The sequence below is a fragment of the Anolis sagrei genome, chromosome 1, assembly GCF_037176765.1.
Source record: "Anolis sagrei isolate rAnoSag1 chromosome 1, rAnoSag1.mat, whole genome shotgun sequence".
NCBI lineage: Eukaryota > Metazoa > Chordata > Lepidosauria > Squamata > Dactyloidae > Anolis > Anolis sagrei.
Genome location: NC_090021.1, coordinates 232607278 through 232631280, shown reverse-complemented (window position 1 = coordinate 232631280; position 24003 = coordinate 232607278). Strand labels below are relative to the sequence as shown.

The following is a 24003-nucleotide window of genomic DNA, read 5'->3' as shown; positions in this document are numbered from 1 at the left end:
TCAAATGGAGGAATGGCAACTTCTTCCTCCTAACGCGCTAGGGACTGGTAACGTATTTGTGCCCATTTGCAACAACTGTGCTTTTCTTTCCTAGAAACTCACCACGGACAGGCTGCCAACCATCACTTGATATGGCAATCATTTGAGAAGAGAGGAAACTATATTAGTGCTTAAAGTGTAGAAAGAGCCCCAGTGATGGAAGACGTCTAACGGACATACACTGGAATCTTGCAGAGGCAGCAGGAGAAAAGTGGCTGCAAGTCAAAGGGTTGGGAAGAATATCAGGCATTGGAGAAAGAGGCTTCTCAAGCTGGCAGGTTTTAGCCACCTTACCTTGCCAACATTGTTTTTCCTTGTCCATGCCCCCCCCCCCCCAAATAAATTTCCCATCTAAATGATCCATGTGTGGAAACAGTTTTGGCAGCAGCAATAACATTAATTATTTGCGTGTGTGTGTGTGTGTAAATTTTTATTGTGGTATATGAGAATAAACAGCAACATACCATCTTCAAAATTCAACACTCAAACTACAATACCTCCCCATTGCCACCTGTGAACCACCACCCATGACTTCCGATACCACACCAAATTAAACTAGTATCTAACAAAAAACTGTCCTTATCATGACACTAATTAATCCCCTGTTTGGCTATTTCAAAATCTCTTTTAAATACCCAAAGACCAATCTCAATTTTCTAGCAAATTCAATTTTGTTTCCTCCTCTTATGCCACTGGAGATCTTGGCCATTTGGATATACTCTACTATAAGTATTAAGTACGTGGTAATGCAGCATTGATTTTTTGCCAATTTTCGTGAGCTGTTCTGAGTCCCCTTCAGGGTGAGAAGAGCCGGGTAGAAATGGAGTACAGTAGTCTCACTTATCCAACATAATTGGGCCGGCGGAATGTCGGATAAATGAAAATTTCAGATACTAGAGTCTCCTACTGTTACCTGTCCAATGCTGCACTAGACACCTAGAATACTAACAATGGGGACTCAAAGACTTAAGGCAAGGCAACGCCTCAGGGCTAGAGAGGCCCAGCAGGAAGTGCCTGGATATGGAAGAGGAGCGTGGAAATCACAGAGAGAAGGAGGGAGGATGCTTCCACTTCTCATCCTGAACTCTTTCCCCCTTTTCCTCCCTCATCCTCCTTGTCTTGCCTTTTTCACTTATTGGGAATGGAGAGAGAATTGGGGAGTGCTCCTTTAATTGAAGGAGAAATGCTGGAGGAAAAGTGGGGTGCCGGATAAGAGCATTGGATAAGATGGATTGTCAGATAAGCAAAGGTCGGATAAGTGAGACTCTACTGTAAATAAATAAATAGTAATTTTATTAATTTGTAAATACTAGTGACTTTGTTATTGCTGCTGCTGTTTCTGATTTATGGGAACTCTAGGACAATGTTGTCATGGGATTTTCTTGGCAAGATTTGGTCAGAATGGGATTGCCCTCCATTTCCTCAGAGGCTGAGTGAGATTGACTTGTCTAAGGTCACCCAATTTTTTTCCATGGGCGCGAGGGGATTTGAACCCTGGTTTCTGGAATCATTATCCATTGTTCAAACCACTACAGTATGCTGGCTCTGCTAGCAACCTTGTTACTGTGTGCCTTCAAGTCCTTTTTGACTGATGATGACCCACAGGCAATCCTATCAAAAGGTGTTCTGCAGCTGAGACTGTGTGACTGTCCAAAGTCACTCAGTGGGTTTCAATGCCAGAGTGGTACTCCAGCTCTCAAACAACTACACCACACTGGTAACCTTAAATGACATCAAATACGTAATACATAAGGGGAAACCCCACAAGATAGCACAAAGAAATTCAATTGCAACTTCAACCTTACTTCCCATCAAAGAATCCACCCAGGGCAAAATTTCACAAACATTCAGGATGTGGAAAGACATGCAAATAGAATGCTCAAAAAAACCAATGGATTCCATCTCAGGAGATCCCATATAAAGATTTTTTTTCTCATTGTTACATGCAAAAGGCATTTAAAGGTATACTATAGAGTTAGTTTCCTTTTACATCTGAAAACACTGGAGATATTGGGAAGTTTAAACTGTTAATTTCCCAACGTTTACATCATACTTTTTCTGATGTTGATATACTGGGTATTTAATCTGCTGGTAAATTCATCTGAAGGACAAGGTAAAAATTTGAATAATGACTTGATGGCTCTACAAGTTGGAAAATGTTCCCTGCCGAGTTAAGATGGTTGGTGACTCATTGGTGAACCCGCAGTAGTTTATGGGTATGCCACATTTATCTAAGGTGCCTGCAGTACCTTCAAAATGATTTACGATGGTGGAGACTTTTATAGCACTTTTTAATGAGTTGGCACCCAAGAGACCAGAATCTTAAAGACCATGAAATATAAGAGCTTCTACTTGTGACATTTCTCTGCAGAGCTCAAACTGCCTTCCAACAATTTGGTAATTAGCAGTGAGCTAAATGTTGGCCAGAGATCCTGAACTCATGAAACTCAAGTTGTTTGATACATAAGCCTCTTTGGTGGTGTGGCCACAGCCTTTATAGAATCATAGAGTTGGAAGAGATCTTGTGGGCCATCCAGTCCAACCCCCTGCCAAGAAGCAGGAAAATCACACTCAAAGCACCCCTGACAAATGGCCATCTAGCCTCTTCTTAAAAGCCTCCAAAGAAGGAGCCTCCACCTCATTCCAGGGCAGAGAGTTCCACTGCTGAAAGCTCTCACAGTTAGGAAGTTCTTCCTTATGTTCAGGTGGAATCTCCTTTCCTGTAGTTTAGTCTGGTTTAAGTCTTACACAATCTCTTTCTAATCCCCTACCTAAACTGTGAGGTTCACTAAGTGAACAGGAGACCCTGGTGGCACAATGGGTTTGGCAGGAATGCTGACCAAAAGTTTGAATCCGGTGAGTGGGATGAGCTCCCATCTGTCAGCTCCAGCTTCTCATGTGGGGACATGAGAGAAGCCTCCCACAGGATGGTAAAACATCCAGGCATCCCCTGGGCAATGTCCTTGCAGACAGCCAATTGGCTCACACCAGAAGCGACTTGCAGCTTCTCAAGTCGCTCCTGACACAAACAAAAAAACTAAGTGAATCTGGGTACACCTCTATCTCCCAGTCTTATCTATCTGCCAGGATTGTTATGAGGCAAACTAAAACAGCAAAAGATTCCCTATAATAGCAGCAGGGGCAAAACTGAAAGACTGATGTTAGTATGAACTTCTGTGGATTCGAGTTTGCATTTCCAGATTCACTACTCTAATACAGACTTCAAGTTCACATACACTTACATAGCTAAATCCTTTATAAGTCTCTTCCAGAGAATTAGGCTTGGATCTGGATCCTAAATTTGGTTTTCATCTCTGCCTCTGTGAAATGGGTTTACTGGTAGTACGCAAGACAGGAGCTGTTTTAATGAGCCTCCCTAGCTTTGTGTTTTTTTCCTCCTCTATCCTGCACATTTTTAAAAAGAGGCTCCTTATTGCACCTTAATGCTGTACGGCATTATCTCCATTCCCTTTGTGCTGTTTTGGAAACTCTTCATTGCCTGTTTACATTATCTTAGATTGATGACCAGCCACTCTGCAAGTGACTCTCCTTGAACAAAAATGGAAGCTAAGTCACATACTTAGTAGGAGCCTCCTTTGTTAATCAACAATCAAGTCAATTTTGGGGAACCCGATGATTGAGAGCCTTTTAAGACACCGCTGATGAAAGTCTTGCAATCTCAAGGCAGCCAAGGCTTCCTTGAGAGCATCCAACCACCTGGAATATGGCCTTCCTTTTTTCCTTCTGCACTTCCTTCCTGACAGCAAGGCATTCTTGTATGTTCATAGAACTGAAAGAGATCACATAGGCCTTCCAGTCCAACCCCATTCTGCCACACCCAAACACCCAATAACAGATGACCATCCAGCTGTTTAAAGGTACTATGGAATAAGTTTGTTTTCTGCTGCTCTAGACACAGTGTACTGGATTTAACCTGCAGAAAAAATGATTCCACTTAAAAGTTAGGAAGACCTTCCGGACAGTTATAGCTGTTTGACAGTGTGACAGCCTTGGAGTGTGATGGGAGTCTCCTTCTCAGGAAGTTTTTAAACAAGAGGTTGGATGGCCATTGGTTGGGAGTGCTTTGTGTATTTTGGGATGGTAGAATGGGGTTGGGCTAGATGGCCCTTGGGGTCTCCTCCAACTCTGTGATTCCAATTCTATCTTGAATGTGATTTGTCCAAGGTAGGACAGACTCAGTGAAGTCAGCCTGGCTTCAAGAGAGGGTTCAGGCTTGGTTCACCCTAGGACCCACTGAATTGGTCAATGTTAAAATGTTCTGAGGGAGCCCTGGTGGCACAGTGGGTCAAACCACTGAGCTGTTGAACCTGCTGACCAAAAGGTTGGTGGTTCAAATCTGGGGAGCAGGGGGAGCTCCCACTGTTAGGCCCAGCTTCTGCCAACCTATCAGTTTGAAAACATGCATGTGTGAGTAGACCACACTGTGGAAAGGTAACAGCACTCCATGCAGTCATGCTGTCCCACATGATCTTGGAGGTGACTATGGACAACACTGGCTCTTTGGCTTAGAAATGGAGATGAGCACCCCCCCCCCCCCCCAGTCAGACATGACAAGACTTAATGTCAAGGGGAAACCTTTACCTTTACTTAAAGTGTTCTGTATATAAAAAACTCCTCACATTAACCATTTAATTCAGTTTGAAGCTGGCTTCAAACTCAGACAGCCAGACAGGAGACTCCCACAAAAGCACACAAAAGAAAGTCCATAGAGACCTCATCCCACGCTGTCTGGGCTCCATTTCCATGTGCTTTGGAAACGGAGTCCTGTGAAGGCCATTGCATGACATAAGGGCAGTTTCCGCAGAGCATGGAAATGGAGCCCAGAATGTGTTTTCAGGACTAGGTTGCTACCTGACTCCAAATGGCAAAGGATAGTTTCACCAACATGTGTGGTTGACATCTTCAGAGGATCTAAGACTGTTCTCTCCCTTTCCCTGGCTTTCCTTTCCCTGGTTGGATGAGATCCTAAGCCCCTTCCGCTCAGCTGAATAAAATCCCACATTTTCTGCTTTGAACTGGAATATATGGTTGTGTGAACTCAGATAATGATAAAGGTTTTCCCCTGATATTAAGTCTAGTTGAGTCCGACTTTGGGGGGTGGTGCTCATCTCCATTTCTAAGCCAAAGAACCTGCTGTTGTCCGTAGACACCTCCAAGGTCATGTGGCCGGAATGACTGCATGGAGTGCCATTACCTTCTCGCTGGAGTGGTACTTATTGATCTACTCACATTCGCATGTTTTCGAACTGCTAGGATTTGAACTGCTGAGCTTTCGGTCAGCAAGTTCAGCAGCTCAGCAATTTAACCAGCTGCATCACCGGGGGCTCCCCATGGAGGATACTCAGCCCCTATTCCTCTTTACCTGCCATGGCAACCTCATATGCAATCCTGGGATTTACAGTTTTGGGCAAGGGTTCTTAACGAGGAGCTCATGGACCTCAGGTGGTCCATGAGCTTGCACTGAGAAACATCATTATTTTGTCTGGCCTCTAACTGAAATCTAGTATTTCCTTCTCACCAAGGGCTCCATGGGAACTCAGGGCCCTTCCACACAGCCAGAGAACCCAGAATATCAAGGCAGGAAATCCCACAATAACTCATTTGAACTGGGTTATCTGAGTCCATACTGCCATATATTCCAGTTCAAAGTAGATATTGTGAGATTTTCTGCTTTGATATTCTGGGATACAGGGCTGTGTGGAAGGGCCCCTAGGCTTTGTGTAATCCCCATCCAGGAGCCTTTCCACCCAGTTCTATATCCCAGAATATCAAGGCAGAAAACCCCACAATATCTGCTTTGAACTGGGTTATCTGAGTCCACACTCAGATAATATGGGATTTCCAGCCTTGATATTCTGGAATATGGGGCTATGTGGAAGGGCCCCAGGTTTTCCCTTGTCACCCATCGTGGTTTGACTCTGTTTGAAATGGTCAGTGTTGAAGGCCCCTTGGTGGGGGTCCTTTGGGCTTCGAGGGAGGGCTCGGGCTTGATTCGCCCTGGGACCCAATGAATGGGTGTGTGTGTCAGGAGCGACTTGAGAAACTGCACGTCGCTTTTGGTGTGAGAGAATTGGCTGTCTGCAAGGACGTTACCCAGGGGATGTTTTGATGTTTTCCCATCCTTGTGGGAGGCTTCTCTCATGTCCCCGCACGGAGAGCTGAAGCTGACATCTGCATTCTCCCCGGATTGGAACCTCTGACCTGTCGGTCTTGACAAGGGTTTAGCCCATTGCGCCACTGGGGGCGCCTTGAATGAATGGGTGAGGGGGCGCCTTGCGTCACCCGAGAGCCCCCGACCCATCTTTCCTGGAGAGGAAACCCCGCCATCCTTCTCTTGTTCCCTATGGAGCGGGATCCCGCCCCCTCTCCCCCTCCCTTCCCCGTAGGAGGAGCGTGGACCCCCCCCCTCGCCTCGCCTCCCCTTCCCTTCGTGGGCCCATGGCCAGCGCGGGCGTCTCTGGTGCCGGCGAGTGCCTGCCCGCCTCTTGCCCCCCTCCGTCCTCCCTCCCTCCCTCCCTCCTTCCCTCGGGCTCCCCGCCCTGATGCTGGATAAGCCTCCCCGGCGCCGCTCCACTGGGCATGCCCGCGCCCTTTCTATATAAAACCCGCCGGCGCTAATCCCGGGACAGTCGCTGGGCTCCGGTCTCCCGCTTCCCCGCCCCGCCCTGCCCTTGCCGTCGGATTGGACCGGATCGCGCGGCTCCGTCCCCTCCGCATCCTCCGCCTTCGCAGCGCGACCTCGAGGTAAGAGAAAGGAGAAGAAGAAGAAGAAGGGGCCCGAGGAGGAGGAGGAGGAGGAGGAGGAGGGAGGGAGTCCGGGAGGGTCGTGCTGCGTTTCCCTCCCCTTCCCCATCCCCAGGGTCGCCTGTTGCGCGGAGAGAAAGGAGGCACCACGTGTGCGTAAGTGTGTGTGTATCTCTATCTTTCTACATACAATGGCTCGGAATGGCTTGGGAGGCTGCAAGTGCCTGCATACAAGGGGGAGGGGGAGGGGGAGGGGGCGCTGGGTTTGGAAAGAGCTCCCCCTCCTCTCCTCTCGCTTGGGAGCGGGCAACCTGTCCCGGCCCTTCCTCCTTCCCTTCTCCGGGATGCCCTCCGTGCAAGAGGCGCGCGGCGCGCGGCGCGAGGACGGACGTGCGGGAAGGCAGCGCGAGCGTGGCGCGCGGGGGGCAGGGAACGGGGGCTTCTCCGGCTCGCGGGGTCCCTGCTTGACCCGTAGCCCCGCCTCCCGGGCTCTCTCCGCCAATCCGCGGGCTCCCTCGATCTCCCACTCCTCTCCCCCGCCCTCCCTTTTTGTAAAACCTGCTGGGGAATCCAAGCATCAAGTTCCAAAGGGAAGGGTGAGACGAGGCTCCCCAGCGGCAGTGCAAGGGAAGGAGAACCTGCTGCAGGGGTTTCTTTCACACCACCACCACCACCACCACCACTACTACTGTGTTTTAGCGCGATTGTTCCACTTCGCCACTGCCATGGCAACATCCTGTTGAATTCTGGGGATTGTGGTTTCCTAAATGAGGATTCTAAGGGCCTTCTGCCTCCCAAGCAAGGCTTTCCTCGCTCTTTTGGTCCCAGGGACCCTTTCTCAGGATGTAGGTTTATGGCGCCCATCATCACCATGCCCCACAATAGTTTGTACACAGCAGGGATGTGATCACGTGTGACCTGGCGTCAGATCTTACAACTACCATCATTTCACAGTATGGATGAATGTAAAGCGATGTTGCAGGTTATACAACAAATGCCATGCATTCATAAGAGAAGGAAATGCTAGATTTTAGTTAGAGGTCAGGCAAAATAAAGATAATACGTTGATGTTTTTCAGTCCAAGCACATGGACCACCTGGGGTCTTTCTCTGGGCCCCCAAGAGGTCCATGGGTCCCTCGTTATGATCCCCTGTCCAAAACTGTAAATCCCAGCTTCAAGCTTCTGAGATCTTTCTCTGGGCCCCCAAGAGGTCCATGGGCCCCTTGTTAAGAACCTCTGCCAGCAACTAGATCCAAGGATTGCATGTGGGGTTGCCCTGGCAGGTAAAGAGGAATAGGTAGCACAGCAGGTTAAAGCACTGAGCTGCTGAACTTGAAACCTCGTGGGCCATCCAGTCCAACCCCCTGCCAACAAGCAGGAAAATTGTATTCAAAGCACCCCTGACAGATGGCCATCCAGCCTCTGCTTAAAAGCCTTCAAAGAAGGAGCCTCCACCGCACTCCAGGGCAGAGAGTTCTTGCTGACCAAAAGGTTGATGGGTTCAATCCAAGGAGCAGGGTGAGTGCCCACTGTTAGCCCCAGCTTCTGCCAACCAAGCAGTTCAAAAACATGCAAATGTGAGTAGATCAATAGATATTGCTTCTGCAGGAAGGTAACAGCGCTCCATGCAGTCATGCCAGCCACATGACCTTGGAGGCATGTACGGACAACACCGGCTCACCCCCCCCCCCCCACGCCCCTCAAGAGTTGGACACAACTAAACTTAATGTCAAGGGGAAACCTTTACCTTTACTATCCTCCATTGACTGAAAAGGATGACTACTACCAGCTGGAATAGGCTAGGGAGGGTGGCATAGATGGGCATGTAGTCTAAGGAGTGAAAGCATTTGCAGTCCAGTGAGTAAGCCTCTTTTCCTTACCATTTATCTCAAACTCTTTATGAACCATAATTGCTAATGTTGCCATCTCAAGGTGTGTTCATAAAGGTTGAGCATCCCTTGTCTGAAAAGCTTGGAACCAGAAGTGTTTGGGATCCCCCCCCCCCCCCCCCCGGTTTTGGAATCTTTGCATATGCATAATGAGATATCTTGAAAATCGGACCCAAGACTAAACACTAAATTGATGTATGTTTCAAGTATACCTTATAACAGGTACAGGCAAACTTTGGCTCTCCAGGTGTTTTGGAGATCCAAAGTTTGCCCATGCCTGCCTTAGCATGAAGGTAATTTTATATACTATTTTAATGATTTTGTGCATGAAGCAAAGTTTGTGTACATTGTACTATCAGAAGGCAAAGGTGCCACTATCTCAGCCACAGAGATAGACAGTTCCATATTTTATTATAAATAATATTTATTTATTTATTTATTTATTTATTTGCTGCATTTATTAACCGCCGCTCTCAGCCCTAGGGTGATATAATAGCACTATCACAGTGTAATGTAATATGATAACGTCCCTAGTGTTATTGTTCTTTAGAGTCTAAAGAAAGACAGGGAGGTATGCTTTAATGGGTGGATATGCACATGTTTGCCTGCATATCTGTGATCCTGACTTCCTGTCTTATCCTGAATGGGTTTGCCATTTGTCCTGCATACAGATACGTCCAGAAAAAGGAAGGGATGCCTGCATTTTCCCCATCTCCCTTACTGTGTGATAGAAAGGTAAAATGGAGGTGTACACACCATGAAGGTGAACTTGGGGTCCTCACAATATAGTTAAGAACAGTTCCCATCATGAAGGCTGCAGATGTTGGGAAATAAAAGTAAGCAACATCTCTGAGGACTTTGGATTGGGAATCAGTGGTCAAGAGCCTTTCTTCTTAAACTGTGGGCCCCAACTCCAAATGGGGTCTCATTAGTGAAATGTTGGAATCATGAAAACATTGGCCACAGTTAAAGGCTTCTGAACACCACCCAGTTACACAAATCTCTTAGCAACAACATCCAGTGTTTACAGTGGATTCTGCAGAAAATTGTTCAGCTGTACTTCATGAAAAAAGAAAATTAACCTGTTTAGCAAGCCTTGCAAATGCTGATTTATCATCGGTCAATGTTTGAATTGTATACCTGTTTTATATACCTACTAGCTTGGGGACCCAGTGGTGCCCGGGTTATTTGAGAGGGCATTGCCTGTGCTTTAAGTGTAGTCTTATGTCCAATGTTGGCTGGGTTCAATGGGTGCAGGTGAACTACAGCTTCCATTTGCAAGTCCCATTGTCCATGGTCTACCATCCTCCAAACTGCACCAGGATGTAGAATGGGTCATGGGTGCCAAGTTTGGTTTTGATCAGTCATTGGTATGCATCACAGTGGTCTCAGGAAGTGAGTGAAGGTACTGCAAGTTCCGTCCTCCACGGTTCATCGGCTCAGAAACCTTACCAGGACTAGAGTGAGTCATGGATGCTCTGTGTACCAAGTTTGCTCTTGATCAGTCATTGGTGTGAGTCACATATAGCAATATTCCTTGGAACCATGTAAAAATTAATTGGGTGGAAAGGGATTGCAAGTGGAAAAGATTTAAGAATCCTTTTTATACCTGGAAGACCGATGCCTGCATTCTTCAGCCTTGTGGCTTCTGAAAATGTAGAAGCTACCATAGAAAAGGAGAAGCAGCTGTGCACCCTAGTAGGAAGATCACTGCGGAGGTTTCACCACCTCTCCAGGCTCCGAAAACCCTACAAAAGTCATTATGATCCTTGGAAGTGGCACAAGTCAAAGTCCTGTGAAGCTATTGGAGGCTGGAATTGGTTGCTTATTTCCAAATTCAAAACAGAGCTAAATTATTCAGATGAATGAAAATATGACATTTGAATGCTTTTGCATCAACAAAATATTTTCTAAATACACCATATTGCATCCTGCCTTATTTGTCTGAATGATTTACCTGTGTTTTGAATGTTCATGCAAATAAGGAGTGAGAAATAAGCAACCAACTTCAACTTTGTTGAAAATGTGCTTTTCCCCTAAGCTAAGGCTGGAGAGAGGTCCATCTGCCAGGTGCTTTTGGACTGCAAAACCTATGAACCCCAGTGTGAATAGCCAGCGGAGAGAGGTGCCAGTAGTTAAGGCCCATAGATGACTAGCCATCCCTATGTGGTGAATTTGAGAAGGGATGGGGATTACTACTTAAAATTCTTCCCATACTTGTTGTCTAACTTTCCCAAACTGGATCAAAGTAGCTATTTGCCAATGATTAATTATGCTACCCCCTCATAGCTGCCAACTTCGAGGAAACCATTCTAGTGTTTATATATAAATGATTGTCATACAACGTTTTCTGTATATAATACATTGATATAGTGGAGAGTGGGTGGTGCTAAAGCTTAACTTCTGATGCAGAAATATTTTTAAGGGAGAACAAAATATGTCCCTTAGCTTACACAAGATAAGGCAATACACAATTTTATTATCTGTCTCATCTGATGTTATTTCAAAAATATAGAAGATGCTGCGTATTGTAAAGAGTTGAACACCTCCATATTGTAAGACTGGGTAACCTGTTATCTTCCAGGTGTGGTCAAACTATAAACCCCGCCCTCCCTGATCATTGAAAAGATGTGGTGATTAAGGGAACCAGTGCCTAAACAACTCTGAAGGGCCACCAGTTTCCATTCTGGCAGGGTAATATCAGGACCATTTACCACCTCTTTTTAAATCATATGTAAACTGGCTTTTAGTTTGAAAGTGTAGTAATGATTCAGAGAGAGAAATAGGTTGAGACAGTCAGTAGGAGTCCCCGATGACGCAGTGGGTTAAACCCTTGTGCTGGCAGGACAGATCAAATCTGGGGAGAGTGGGTTGAGCTCCCTCTGTGAGCTCCAGCTCCCCATGAAGCCTCCCACAAGGATGGTAAAACATCAAACATCTGGGCATCCCCTGGGCAACGTCCTTGCAGACGGCCAATTGTCCCACACCAGAAGTGACTTACAGTTTCTTAAGTCACTCCAGACACACGCACACACAAAACTAGTCAGCAAGGATTTGGTCAGTTGAGCACTAAACTATTGAAAAGTATTTTTGAAGCATTGTATTTACTGGATTAAAGACTACTTCAATCACCAAAAGGTCCAACACTTAGCTGTAACTAGAATCAGCAGCAGCATCTCACTTTCCCCCCTGTTTGTGTCTTAAGGAGGCTTATAACCATTTATTCTGAAATAATTATATTGTTTTTTACTCTCTCTCTCTCTCTCTCTCACACACACACACATATATAATGCATTATTATAATTTGTGTGACAGTTCTATAATAGTTACTTCCCACATATTTCTCAGCTTGAGAATCTTTTAACCAAATTACCATATGCTTTTATATCTGTCCCATTCTTTCAGTTGAACAGCGCATTCTTCCAGTTTATGCCTGGTCAGAGGCCTGAGTAAAAACTTAAACTCTCTTTGAATAACACACAGTGGAAAAGAAAAAAACAAAAAACAATTCAGTCCTAGGTACAGACCTAAATTGGAACTGTCCTTGGAAATGGAGAGGTATTACAGAATAGTCTTTTTAATTGCTGTACAAACCGGTCTGCTACTATTTCCCAAAGAAACATTGACATTGAGAGGGAGCCTTCTATATTACTTATTACTGAGAAACTGCAGCTGGCAGGTTACCTGAACATGCCGCAGGATTACAAATTGCTTCCTGTTAGCGCTTTAGATAACAGTCAAACAATTGAGCTTAGTCATAAAACAATATTCCTTTTTCTTCAAAAGGTGGTTGTAAGTAGCAGCTTTCCTGTGGAAATAAAGATATTAAAAATAATAAGACTTTATTTATATTCTGCCCTGTCTCCCTGGGGGGACGGGGGACGGGGACGATCAGTTGCAGGTGCTTTTGTAAGTTGAATGAGAGTTTCCATTCTTTTAGTGCATAGCAAATGGACATATAAAGCTGTTCTATTTATTTATTAGTTACATTAACAGCCAAAATTTCGTGAACTTGATACGGAATGTATCACTCTGTTCCACACTTCCTTTTCATAACAGCTCTATGAGCTATGTCTAGTTAGAGTGACTGGCTCAAGGTCACCCAGGAAGTTCTGTGGCAGATTTGAATTTGCATTTTCCAAAGTTTCAAGACTTTATCACAAGAGGCAGGCAAGGAGCCATTACAACTGGACATCCTGCTACATAATATGATGGGTCCTTTTCACTTCTGTGCTGGCATGCTGTCCATAACATGATGTCAGTGGGCAGGATTCTCCTCCTCTACCATCACTATTCCAAAAGTGCATTTATATATCTATGTATGTCTATAACCCTATCTATCTTTTCCAATTTCTAAAATGCTAGGATTGTGCAGATGCACTGAAAAAAAAAACACTACCAGATACGCTGAGTGGGGAGTAGTGGAGGAAGGGAACGTTTTGTGTTAATCTGATCGCAGGACAATGAAGTGGCAAACTGGCACACTTGGTACTAATGAATAACAAAGGTGCTCAACTCTATGTATCCATTATTTACATTAATGTGCTAGCTGGATTAGGTAAAGGTAAAGGTTGTCCCTTGACATGAAGTCCAGTCATGTCTGACTCTGGGTTGTGGTGCTCATCTCCATTTCTAAGCCAAAGAGCCAGCGTTGTCCATAGACACCTCCAAGGTCATGTAGCCGGCATGACTGCATGGAGCACCGTTACCTTCCCATCGGAGTGGTACCTATTGATCTACTCACATTTGCATTGTTTCGAACTGGTAGGTTGGCAGAAGCTAGGGCTGACAGCGGAATCTCAAGCTGCTCCCCGGAATAAAACCTGTGACTTTTTGGTCAACAAGCTCAGCAGCTAAGTGCTTTAACCCACTGTGCCACTGGGGTTGCAATTACAAATCCATTTTAGGACACATCTACACAGGCACTAACATCCAGCTTGAAGTCAGCTCAAGAGGTTGTGCAGACCCCTACCAACCCCAATGCAAGCTCCAACTCGCATCCAGCCAGATATAACATGATTCTTAAAAACCTCAGCAGAATTCCTGATTCCAGCTATAAAATCATCTGCATCCCTCCTGTGTATAAGCCAGGCAAATGAGCAAGCCAAATGCAATTAGGGAAAGGAATACCTCTTCCCCAGCAATGAAAGCACAGCATTCCTATGGGAATAATCATAATCATAATAATTTATTTATAATCTGCTCTATCTCCCCAAGGGGACTCAGGGCTGTTTCCAGCAGAAATAACATAGTGGTAATCATTCAGTACCAAAAACCACAAGTAACAAGTCAAACAGTGGGTAAACAAACTCAAATCAAGATTATAAAACAGCAAACTTAAATAAACATAATGCCACACACACATGTACAACATAATAAGCTCAAACTCTTAAAATAAGACTAAAACATTAAAACTAGGATGGTATGTAGAATCTAACAAGCAATGGTAGGTAGGGAATGCTAGCTTTTACAGCCTTGTCATGCTATGAAGCAAACGCCAGGGAAGCTATTTGCCAGGAGGTAAGAAAAAAAACCTTGATTTTGATTGAATCAGGAACAGAATATGGAATATAGAGATGTCACAACTCTCTGGGGACTCCTTTGCAGCTTGCAGCCAGTTTGTGTGGTGCCTCTGTAGGCACTCCAGCATGAACTGGATCTCCATAATCCACATTCTGTTCTGTTATGGATTAATTGCCAGTCTGGAAGGTTCCTTACTCAGGTCTGCCTACTCTGGGGAAAGGGGCACTTACTCCATCAGAGACATAGGATTTTAAATCCCAGAAGCACTAGCCAGCAAAGCTGGTTGTAAGATATACGAGTGATTTAGGCGCTCTTAACTGGAGGTGGTTCTATACATCTCAAGCCTGTATCTGAGGCTGAGTTATGAACTTTTCCCACTGAGATATGCATGATTTCTTGTATGTTGCCTTTCTTTCAATGTCAGGTTCAAGATGACTCCCAATCAGAATCATTTAAAAACCCTAAAAATAAAAACCTTGAAGCAATTAAAACCATCATATTAAACAGTATAACTAATTTAAAAGTTTTTAAAAATACATATCCCAGTAAGAAGCCTTGGTCAGTCGAGCTGGTAAAATATTTGATGTTCAAACATTTTCAAACTTTATTGCCCAGCTGTCTCACAGTTTGATTTGTGAGCACTCATCTTCTATTTCACTGAAGTTATCAGTTTGATTTATCAGGAGCCTCTGTACCTTTTAAGAGTTTGCTTCAGGGAAACCTGCTTGCAGTTATATCATATCTCTATTGAGAGAAGCTGAACTTCTCTGGGCTGTGTTTCTTGGGTTACTTTCGAGATAATTTACAATACAGAAACAATCCAGTCTGGTCCAGTATAAAGCAGATTATAAAAGCATCTTAAGTTTAAGCAAATGTAAAACAGCCTAGGTATAATAAAATACAGTTTGAAATACCATAAAATCATTTCATTTGGAAACCAGAGAGTATGTTTTAAAGCTTCCTCGAAAGTAGCCTCAGATGAAGCCAGTCATTCCTCTCTGTCGCTTTCCCTCTGGAGGTAATTCCATAAGGTGTGAGAGCCATCACTGAGAATGCCATTTCTGCTTCTTGTCAATATGCCAACCATATCTGTTAGAACGTCTTATGTGAGCACTTTCAAATATAGTGCAATCTCTACATGCTGATCATTTAGAAAATAATCAGGGTATCCTGACATAAGATTCTTGTTTAAATTTACTTGGCATCATTACAGAAGAGAGCTAAAATAGTTTGGGACGCCCCATAAAAGTCAATGTCGTAATACTAAAGTAAGTGATATGCATGGATTGATCCTAACTTCCACTTCAGTGTGTAAACACAGCTGGAGTTTTTGAAAGCACAAAAATGATTACCTATTGAAAAGACCAGGGGAAAAAGAAAAAAAACTAGCAACCTTCTATTTTTGAGCATCATTTGCAATTCATTATGTTCAGTATGTCTCGTGCAACAACTATGATGCATTATTTTTCCCCAGTCTCTGCATTTTTACAATGGTGGTGTGTACTTGGACTAACAGGATGTCCTAGTTTTAGCATCCTGCTATCACACTCACTATTTCTTGCAGTAAATAGAGAGCATCGCTGGTATCCTGTCTTTAGAAACAACCCACATTGTTTAAAACTTTCTGTCTATAAGGAAGAAAATAAATCCTATTGGACCCCAAACAGCTTGCCTTGGGATATCTGAAACAATGACAGGTACTTCCTGTCATTGTTTCCTGTGGGAAATCGATTGCACTTAACTGTGAACATGAGAGCAACCTGCATTTGAGTCAGATCAAAGGGTTCTGTACTCCAGTATCCTGTTTCCTACACCAGCTAAATAAGATGAATATGGTATAAGATGTTTATGTTTGCATATTAAAGAAAGGCCTCCATTCACCCCACTGCTGTGGCCCATAGAGGGAGAGCGGATCTGGTAGCACAACCCTCTCTAGCTGAGATACCAATAGCTTATGAAACTGGCCTCAGAGGGAGAGAAGAACAGACTGTACCTGCTATACTGAATCCCCCTCCCTTTCTGCCGTTCTCTTTTCCTTGTGTGTCATGTCTTATTTAGATCTTCTGAGCATGGAGAACTGTTTCACAAGCAGGAGAAGAAGAAATATCTCAGTATCTGGCACACAGAAATATATTAAAGTTGACTCCTCATAAATCTATGGATTCTACATCCACATATTCAACCATCCATGGGTGGATGATTTTGCTGTTTTATATGCAAATGTGAGTAGATCAGTAGGTACCGCTTCTGCGGGAAGGTAATGGCACTCCATGCAGTCATTCTTGGAGATGTCTATGGACAATGCCGGTTCTTCAGCTTAGAAATGGAGATTAGCACCACCCCCCCCCCCCAGAGTCGGACATGACTAGACTTCATAACAGGGGAAATCTTTACCTTATATCAGGGACACCATCTTACTTTGCCATTGGGACTTGAGCATCTACTCATTTTGGTATCCTGGATCAAACCCACTGTACTTCTAATGCTGTAGTTAGCCAAGGTTATTCTTGTCCTGGGTGAATTTGTCGAATATCCTTTTAAAATTATCCAAGACAACAGCTGTAACAATATATTGCGGCAGTAAATTCCTTAGTTTAATGATGTACTGTGTGAAAATACATGTCTTTGGTCTGTCCTGAGTTTCCCACTCAGTGAATGACCTTCGGTTCTGGAATCATGAGACAGAGCAGATCTTCTCTTTCTATGTGCAGTTTAAAAAAAAATCTAGACTGTATGAATATATTGCAAAGTTAACGCTCCAGTAGAAACACAGTTATACAGAGTTGGCAGGAACATTCGCCAGCATTTCTCTGCAACTAGTAAAGGAAACTTTCATTTCAAACTAACTTTAATCCTGCCTTATGTCATTTTTGGCATTTACTGGTAGTCATACATAGTAGACCGGAACTGGAAACTTCTGGTTTTCAGTGATTATTTAATAGCCAATTCAAACAGATACCACACCGATTTAACACAAACTTGAGATTATTTTGTAATGGATAACAACTTCCTCTGGCAGCTGGAATGGTACAGGCAAAATCAGATGTTGACAAGAAGATTAATTTCATCATGTATACATTGGCTGCAGGAATGCCTACATCAGTCCGCTCTTTGCTCATAAAGAACAGGATCTTTTAATATATTACAGGCACATTTTCTTTTCTTTTAAAATGTACTAATAAGTTAATGGAGTAATTAAATTAAACAATCAATCAATCATGTCTTACCCCTAGCTATGCAAAAATGATATTTTGCCTAAATTTGAGTAATAAATAGAGCTTCAATCTTCAATTGATTAGGGCCCTTCCACACAGCCCTATATCCCAGAATAACAAGGCAGAAATCCCATAATATCTGCTTTGAACTGGCATATATGGCAGTGTGGACTCAGATAACCCAGTTCAAAGCAGATATTGTGGGATTTTCTGCCTTGATATTCTGGGATATAGGGATGCGTGGAAGGGCCCTAATTGTTAAGATAAATCAACTAAAACATTAATTGCAATTTAAATTTTGATTCATGTTTAATTAGTGGAATGCACAGCAAGTGAAAGCTTAGGCCCCATCTACATTACCATATAATGCAGTTTGAACCAGGCATGGGCAAACACCCTCTAGGTATTTTGAAGTCCAAAACACCTGAAGGGCCACAGTTTGCCAAGCCTGTTGTAGACTCAGAAAATGTAGATTTAACTGCAGTGAACTGGATTATAAGAGTCTACACTGTCATATAATCCAGTTCAATGCAGTTAATCTGCATTCTGAAACTGGATTATATGGAAGTGTAAATGGAGCCTTAGACATTTAGTACCCAAAAAGGTGTCATGCTGTTTAAAATGTGCCAGACCTTTCTTATTGCAACATATTTGATAGAAAAAAGAAACATGACGATTTTTTTTCTAATTTGTATCCAAAAGATAGTATAAAAATTGCTTTCTGAATGGCAGGCAACTGAATTGAAAAATGATGAATGACTGTTGGTGTAAATGCTTCTGTAAAACAGATCTTGAAGTCATGATATATCCAGATATAAAAGGGAGGATTCCGTAATTCATGGATTTGATGAGGAAACGGCAAGCGTTGTTCTTCTAACAAGAAACAGGAACTTCATTAAGCCTGGTTGTTAATTGGTGCAACCAGAAATTGTGTCCCCTTCCCCAATCTGGAGATGGAGCCACAGATATGAAAGGACAAGTTCCGTTCTCTGTCCAATTACACTGACATTAGTGGACAGTAAATAGCCTTGCACCTGACAATTAAAAAATTATGCTAAGACCTTCGTGTCTGTTGGATAGGTATGCAGAGTGAAAGGGGATAAACTGAAAATTAAAGAATGATTTTAATTAATTAATTAATTAATTCATAAACCATATTTATATACTACCTTTCTCAGCCAGGAGACGACTCAGGGCAGTTTACAAACGGCAATATTCAATGCCCCCAATAACATAAAATATAATTAAAACATTAACATATAATATAAACCATATAAAAATAATAAAGACAATAAAATTAACCCGAGAAAATGCTTTTCTAGGAATCTCTATGTCCTCCAGGGCAACTCTATGATCAGCTGCTGTCAGAAGATAAGCTCATACTGAAAGAACTATTAGTATAATGCCACGGTGTTAAACTTTGTGTTTTTAAAATCATTACAACTGCACCCTTGGTTTGCTTTTGACATGATAAATAAATACTGAAGAAACTAGAGATTTCTAGAGAAAAATAGTCATTAAATCTAAGGGATTACATTTGCAAAAGTTAAACCCTCAAATGTAGATGTAAGGTGAGCCCCACCCTTAGAGCTCAGGTACAATTGCCTTCACTTATGAGCGTTGCGGTTTCCCTGGAATCAAAAGAGACCTTGGAGCCAACATTAATGCTTTGCTGATGGAAATAGCCCTTTGTGTTTGTAACCAGATTCTGAGCACTTCCCAGGGATTTATGAAGTTATATGGTGGAAAGCAGGTAATAATAGGCGGAGTGAAGAGGGAGCACAATGCAGACTCTGGGAAAGTTTGATCGGCTGAGAGCCAGCAGGTGTTTTTGCCTATCTCTTCTATAGTTCTCAAGTTGCGGAGGGAGGCCCAGAAAGGGAATGGGAATCATAGTGCGGCTAATAAGAATATACTGACATTAGGTTATTTTCAGGGCAGATATGGGAATGGTTGTTCATGCAGCTCCTATCACAGAAAAACACAGCTGGGTTTTATTTGTATGCTTGCGCAGCTTCTTATGGGTGTGTCAGAACTGTGTGTTGCCCTTACCTTATCTATAACATAATAGCACCAGGAAATAGGGAGGATCCTGCTAACTACCCAGCGCATAGCAGTGTAGCTCATCTTGCAGGCCACGTGCACCCTTCTTCATGTCTTCCTATGGAGAAGCCCAGAAAGTTTACCTGTGTAGTAGTGAAGTGAATCAGATGAATCAAGGAACACTGCTGTCTTAACTTGGGGTGCATCTAAACCAGGCATGGACAAGCTTGGACTCTTCAGGTGTTTTGGACTTCATCTCCCACCATAAGTTTTGGACTTATGGGAACCACAGTCCAAAACACCTGGAGGGCCCAAGTTGACCCATGCCTGATCTATACTGTAGAATTAATCCAGTTTAACTGCCCTGGCGCATAACTGTGGAAACATGGAGTTGTAGTTTTAGAAGGTCTTTAGCCTTCTCTGCCAAAGAGTTCTGGTGCCTCACCGAACTACACATCCCAAGATTCCAAAGTATTGAGCCAGGGCAGTTATAGTGCTGTCAAACTGCATTGTTTCTAAAGGGCACAAGCCCCTTTGAAGTGTTACGTGTACAAAAAGTATATCTGAAGAAGTGAACTGAAATCCACATAAGTGTATACTGAAAGAAATCAGTGTGTTTCTCCCGTTTGTATTCTCTCTCCACCCTTGCCTTTTTGTTTCATATTTACGGTATATTGCTGTGTTGTGCAACAATGCACAATGCTGGGAAAGGTAGTTCCACCCATTACTGGCAGTTCTGCAACATGAGAAGCTGTACCTGCTAAAATATTCCATTCTTCACCATTATTAAAGATACAAGTGGTTTGTAACATATTAAATGTATCACCTCAGGCTTAGGTGGCAGTAATGCAAGTGACGGCAGGGAATCTAAAGGATGAGAAGGCTGTCTGGGTCCCAAGCAAGAAAATGGGGGCCATGACATTACATTGGGAGCTTACAAGATAGCAACATGGCAGAGTGGAGGTAAAGGGAAAGAGAATCTCTGAAGTTCTGTAAAAACCCAAAGCCTGTAAAAGTAAGGGTTTTTGTAATTTTAAGTTCTAACCTCCTTCAGCCAGAAAAGCCACTGGCTGTGTTGTCTGAGAACTCTGAGAGCAATACGACAAAAATGTAAATTTCCAAGCTCATAGCAGTTCACTCCAAATTTGGGTAGTTGAATACTTTATGTAAGTGGAGTACTTTGCATAGAGTTACAGTAGCTTGCAACCTTCTTGTGGAAGCACATTTAAATTTGGTGGGAACAGCCAGGGCTGTGGAAGAACTAGAACTTGCAATCATTTCCATTCAGTAGTTGGGAAGAAGGTATAATAGGATTGTCAGCTTCAAGAACTGCAGTTTTTATTCTGTGTGACTGAAGGAGATGGCCATTTTTGCTACAACTATGTGGCCGAATATCTTGCTTTTTAATCAAAGCACTTTTCAGACTCAAGTAAATTCTTTAATAGAGTTTTGATTTTAAGCTTTATTCTATATTCCATATTGGAGCCCCTGGTGGCGCAGTGGGTTAAATGCTGAGCTGCTGAACTTGCTGACCGAAAGGTTGGCAGTTCAAATCCTGATAGCGGGGTGAGCTCCCGCTGTTAGCCCCAACTTCTGCCAACCTAGCAGTTCAAAAACATGCAAATGTGAGTAGATTAATAGGAACTGCTCCAATAGGAAGGTAACAGCAGTCCATGCAGCCACATGACTTTGGAGGTGTCTGCAGACAACGCCGGCTCTTCAGCTTAGAAATGGAGATGAGCACCCAGAGTTGGACATGACTGGACTTAATGTCAAGGGGAAACATTTATCTTTACCTTTGCCATATTTTCTGCTGTGGTCACATCTCTAGCATTTTAAAGCATCTCTGGAGTACTATTTAAGCAGACAACGGATGTGAATCCATAGCTCTTTATGGGGAAGGCATAGCATATTGTGTGTGTGTTTTTTTAAGTTCGTGAAGATGAGATGATCATGCCACCATCATTGCTCATAGTGTTTACTCACACTTCTTTTATTTTGCTGTCATCTCTGATCAATCAGCTTTTTTGCAGACCAACTTGCTGACTTCTTTCCTCCATCTTCCATGAAATGCTTCAAAAACCTGTAGATAGCTGGAAACAATGAACAGAGCTGTGTGCCCACATCAAGGGCAATGGGGGCTCTGTCATACCACTCTCAGCTCTCTGAAAGATCCCAGAGTGCTTGAGTTTTGCTTTGGGTATTTACATCTGTGTCTGTGTGTCTCAGGTTGGCTCTGCTCCAGCAATGCCCCAGGGCCCAGAGCAACTGTTATCTAGTGGGACAGGAAAGCCATTGACTGAACAGATAAAGGGGGCCTTGCATGAACCTTGCATGAGCCAGTATAGTAGACTGAGGCAAAGGGGAGGGAGGAGGGTGGGTAAGTATGTTAGTTTAATCCTAACCTCATTTTTTTCATCTTAATCTTCTTGAATAACTGGGAATTTCACAGTTCACTGATCCTCAGGGAATTGCTCAACAAACAGCGCAGGCTGAATACACAGAGCACGGTCTTTGCCTGGTACCCAAACCTTTTCAAAATCCAGGCACTCACCCACCGCCCACCCCGGGCATGTGCTGGCCGCAAATTGTTTTCTAACTTGTGCCATCCTTCCTGGTGGAACCACTACGGATTGCTAAGTGCACAAGTCTTGGACTGTTTAATTGCTTGTCAGCACTCCAAGGCTGCAATCCTAGACATACTTCCTAAGAGGATAAGCTGTATTGGATGGAAGGGGACTTACGTATAAGTAAATGTATATAAGATTACACTGCTAGAAATTCAAACGCTGCTCTGAGCCCTGTGGAAACAGAAAAGGAGGTTATGTATGTCACACATTTAATTAAGTGGTTCATTGAACACTTTTGTGTTCTAACCTGCTTTCAGATTGTTGTTAATTTGGCTGTTTTTATATGATGATTGGTGTGATTGTGTTTTATTGTACTGCTTTTACAGTATATATATCTGTTTTTAAATCGTGTTCTGGTTCTCCTATTCCTGGGAGAAAGGTGAGAACATAAATAAATGAGAAAAAAGATGGAATGGAAATGAATACGTCTTGAAAATGGACACCGAGTTCTCCTTCTGTGATGCATATGCATTGATACTTGTAGTCACTTCGGTTTTTTTGCAAGGTTTCCTCCAGCAACATAACTAAGATGGGCAGCTGGTTGCCTTGGGGACAGATCTTGAGTAGGAAGCAAAACAGGCATCACAGATCATGTTGTATATCAGCAGGGGTTTAAAGAGTTATGCCAACCCCACTTAGTGTTTTCCTTTCTGTGTGGGGTAAAGCATGATTTCAGTATAAAAAGTGAAGATCACAGGAACCTTCTTGCTTGTTACTTTAATTGGGGCAACAGATTAGGCGGAAGGGTTGTGCCATAATGTCTCCTTGGCTTTTGTACTAGAACATGTGTTGCTGCAGAGGCTTTGCATCATGACAGTTAAATGGCCTACTCATACAGGAACCAACTAGGGCTGAGATCTCAATCTGAATCACAATTGGTGTAAAATAACTGACTTATTTCTCTCCCCATTTCTCTTGCAGCATCTACACCCTGAACGATGGTAAGTTCAGACCTTATTATGGATTTCTTCTTTTCTTGCATTATCTGACTTTGTCTGTCTGTCTAATCATCTATCTGTCCTTCCTGATATCTAGACGGGATACCAGGGACTCAAATGTCTTCTGTCTTTAAGAACCTTACTATCCAAACTGAGATTTCTGGATCTTTAGTCTAACATATAGCAACTTCCCTCAACCCTGTGTCCTTTAGGTTAGATCACAAATTCTCTCTCCCTGACACCACAATCTAAAATCCAGCATTGGGTTTGGAAGGCTGATACAAGGAATTAGGGAAAACAATTAAAATGATGATCCTATGGATATTTCCCTGGGAAGCAATCTTTGCAAATTGCCTTGGGATGCACATGTTTGAATCCTACCTACATCTCTGTACATCCATTTACCTCACTGCTATCCAAAGGGTGCTGTGCTCCACTCTGCCGGAAAATGGAGAGGTAGTTCTGTCTCTGGTTCTTACATAAATAGTTGACATAGAAAGAGCTGGTCTTTTTGCCTTCTGATTTAGCCAAGGCTTAGTTGCGGTTTATGGAGAATGATGCACTTGGCCTTTAAATGTTTTTCAAGCAATTGTCCGACTCATTTATTTCCCTTGTATTTTCCCCTAATGGTTACCCAATACAAATGAAATTGGTAGCATAATGTTCACTGTTCCAGAAGTTGTCTAGGATCAGCTTCTATTCTATTTGAAAATAGAAGTGGGGAATTTATTTCAAATGTGCCTGAGTGGTAAGGCTGCATGTCAGCTGTTGATGTGGCCAAGGCCCAAAGTTAGCATGGCCACCTCTCACATACTACTTTCTCTTAAACACATAATTCATACAGTACATGAGCAATGGGTTCAAATTACAGGAAAGGATATTCCACCTGAACATTAGAAAGAATTTGGAGACTGTAGGAGTGGTTCAGCAGTGGAACTCTTTGCCTTAGATTGCAGTAGA

The 24003-nt window shown here is 43.2% G+C and overlaps 1 protein-coding gene across 1 annotated transcript in view; it reads left to right on the top strand.

Moving 5' to 3' along the window:
• Nucleotides 1-6503: 6503 nt before the first annotated feature.
• The window catches only part of CARNS1 (carnosine synthase 1), a 35938-nt gene continuing 18438 nt past the window's right edge, over nucleotides 6504-24003 (top strand). Inside the window, exons 1-2 of the mRNA XM_060772382.2 lie at nucleotides 6504-6804; nucleotides 23027-23046. Coding sequence (XP_060628365.2) covers nucleotides 23044-23046 — 3 coding nt within the window. The 5' untranslated portion in view covers nucleotides 6504-6804; nucleotides 23027-23043. The remainder of the gene's footprint in view (nucleotides 6805-23026; nucleotides 23047-24003) is intronic.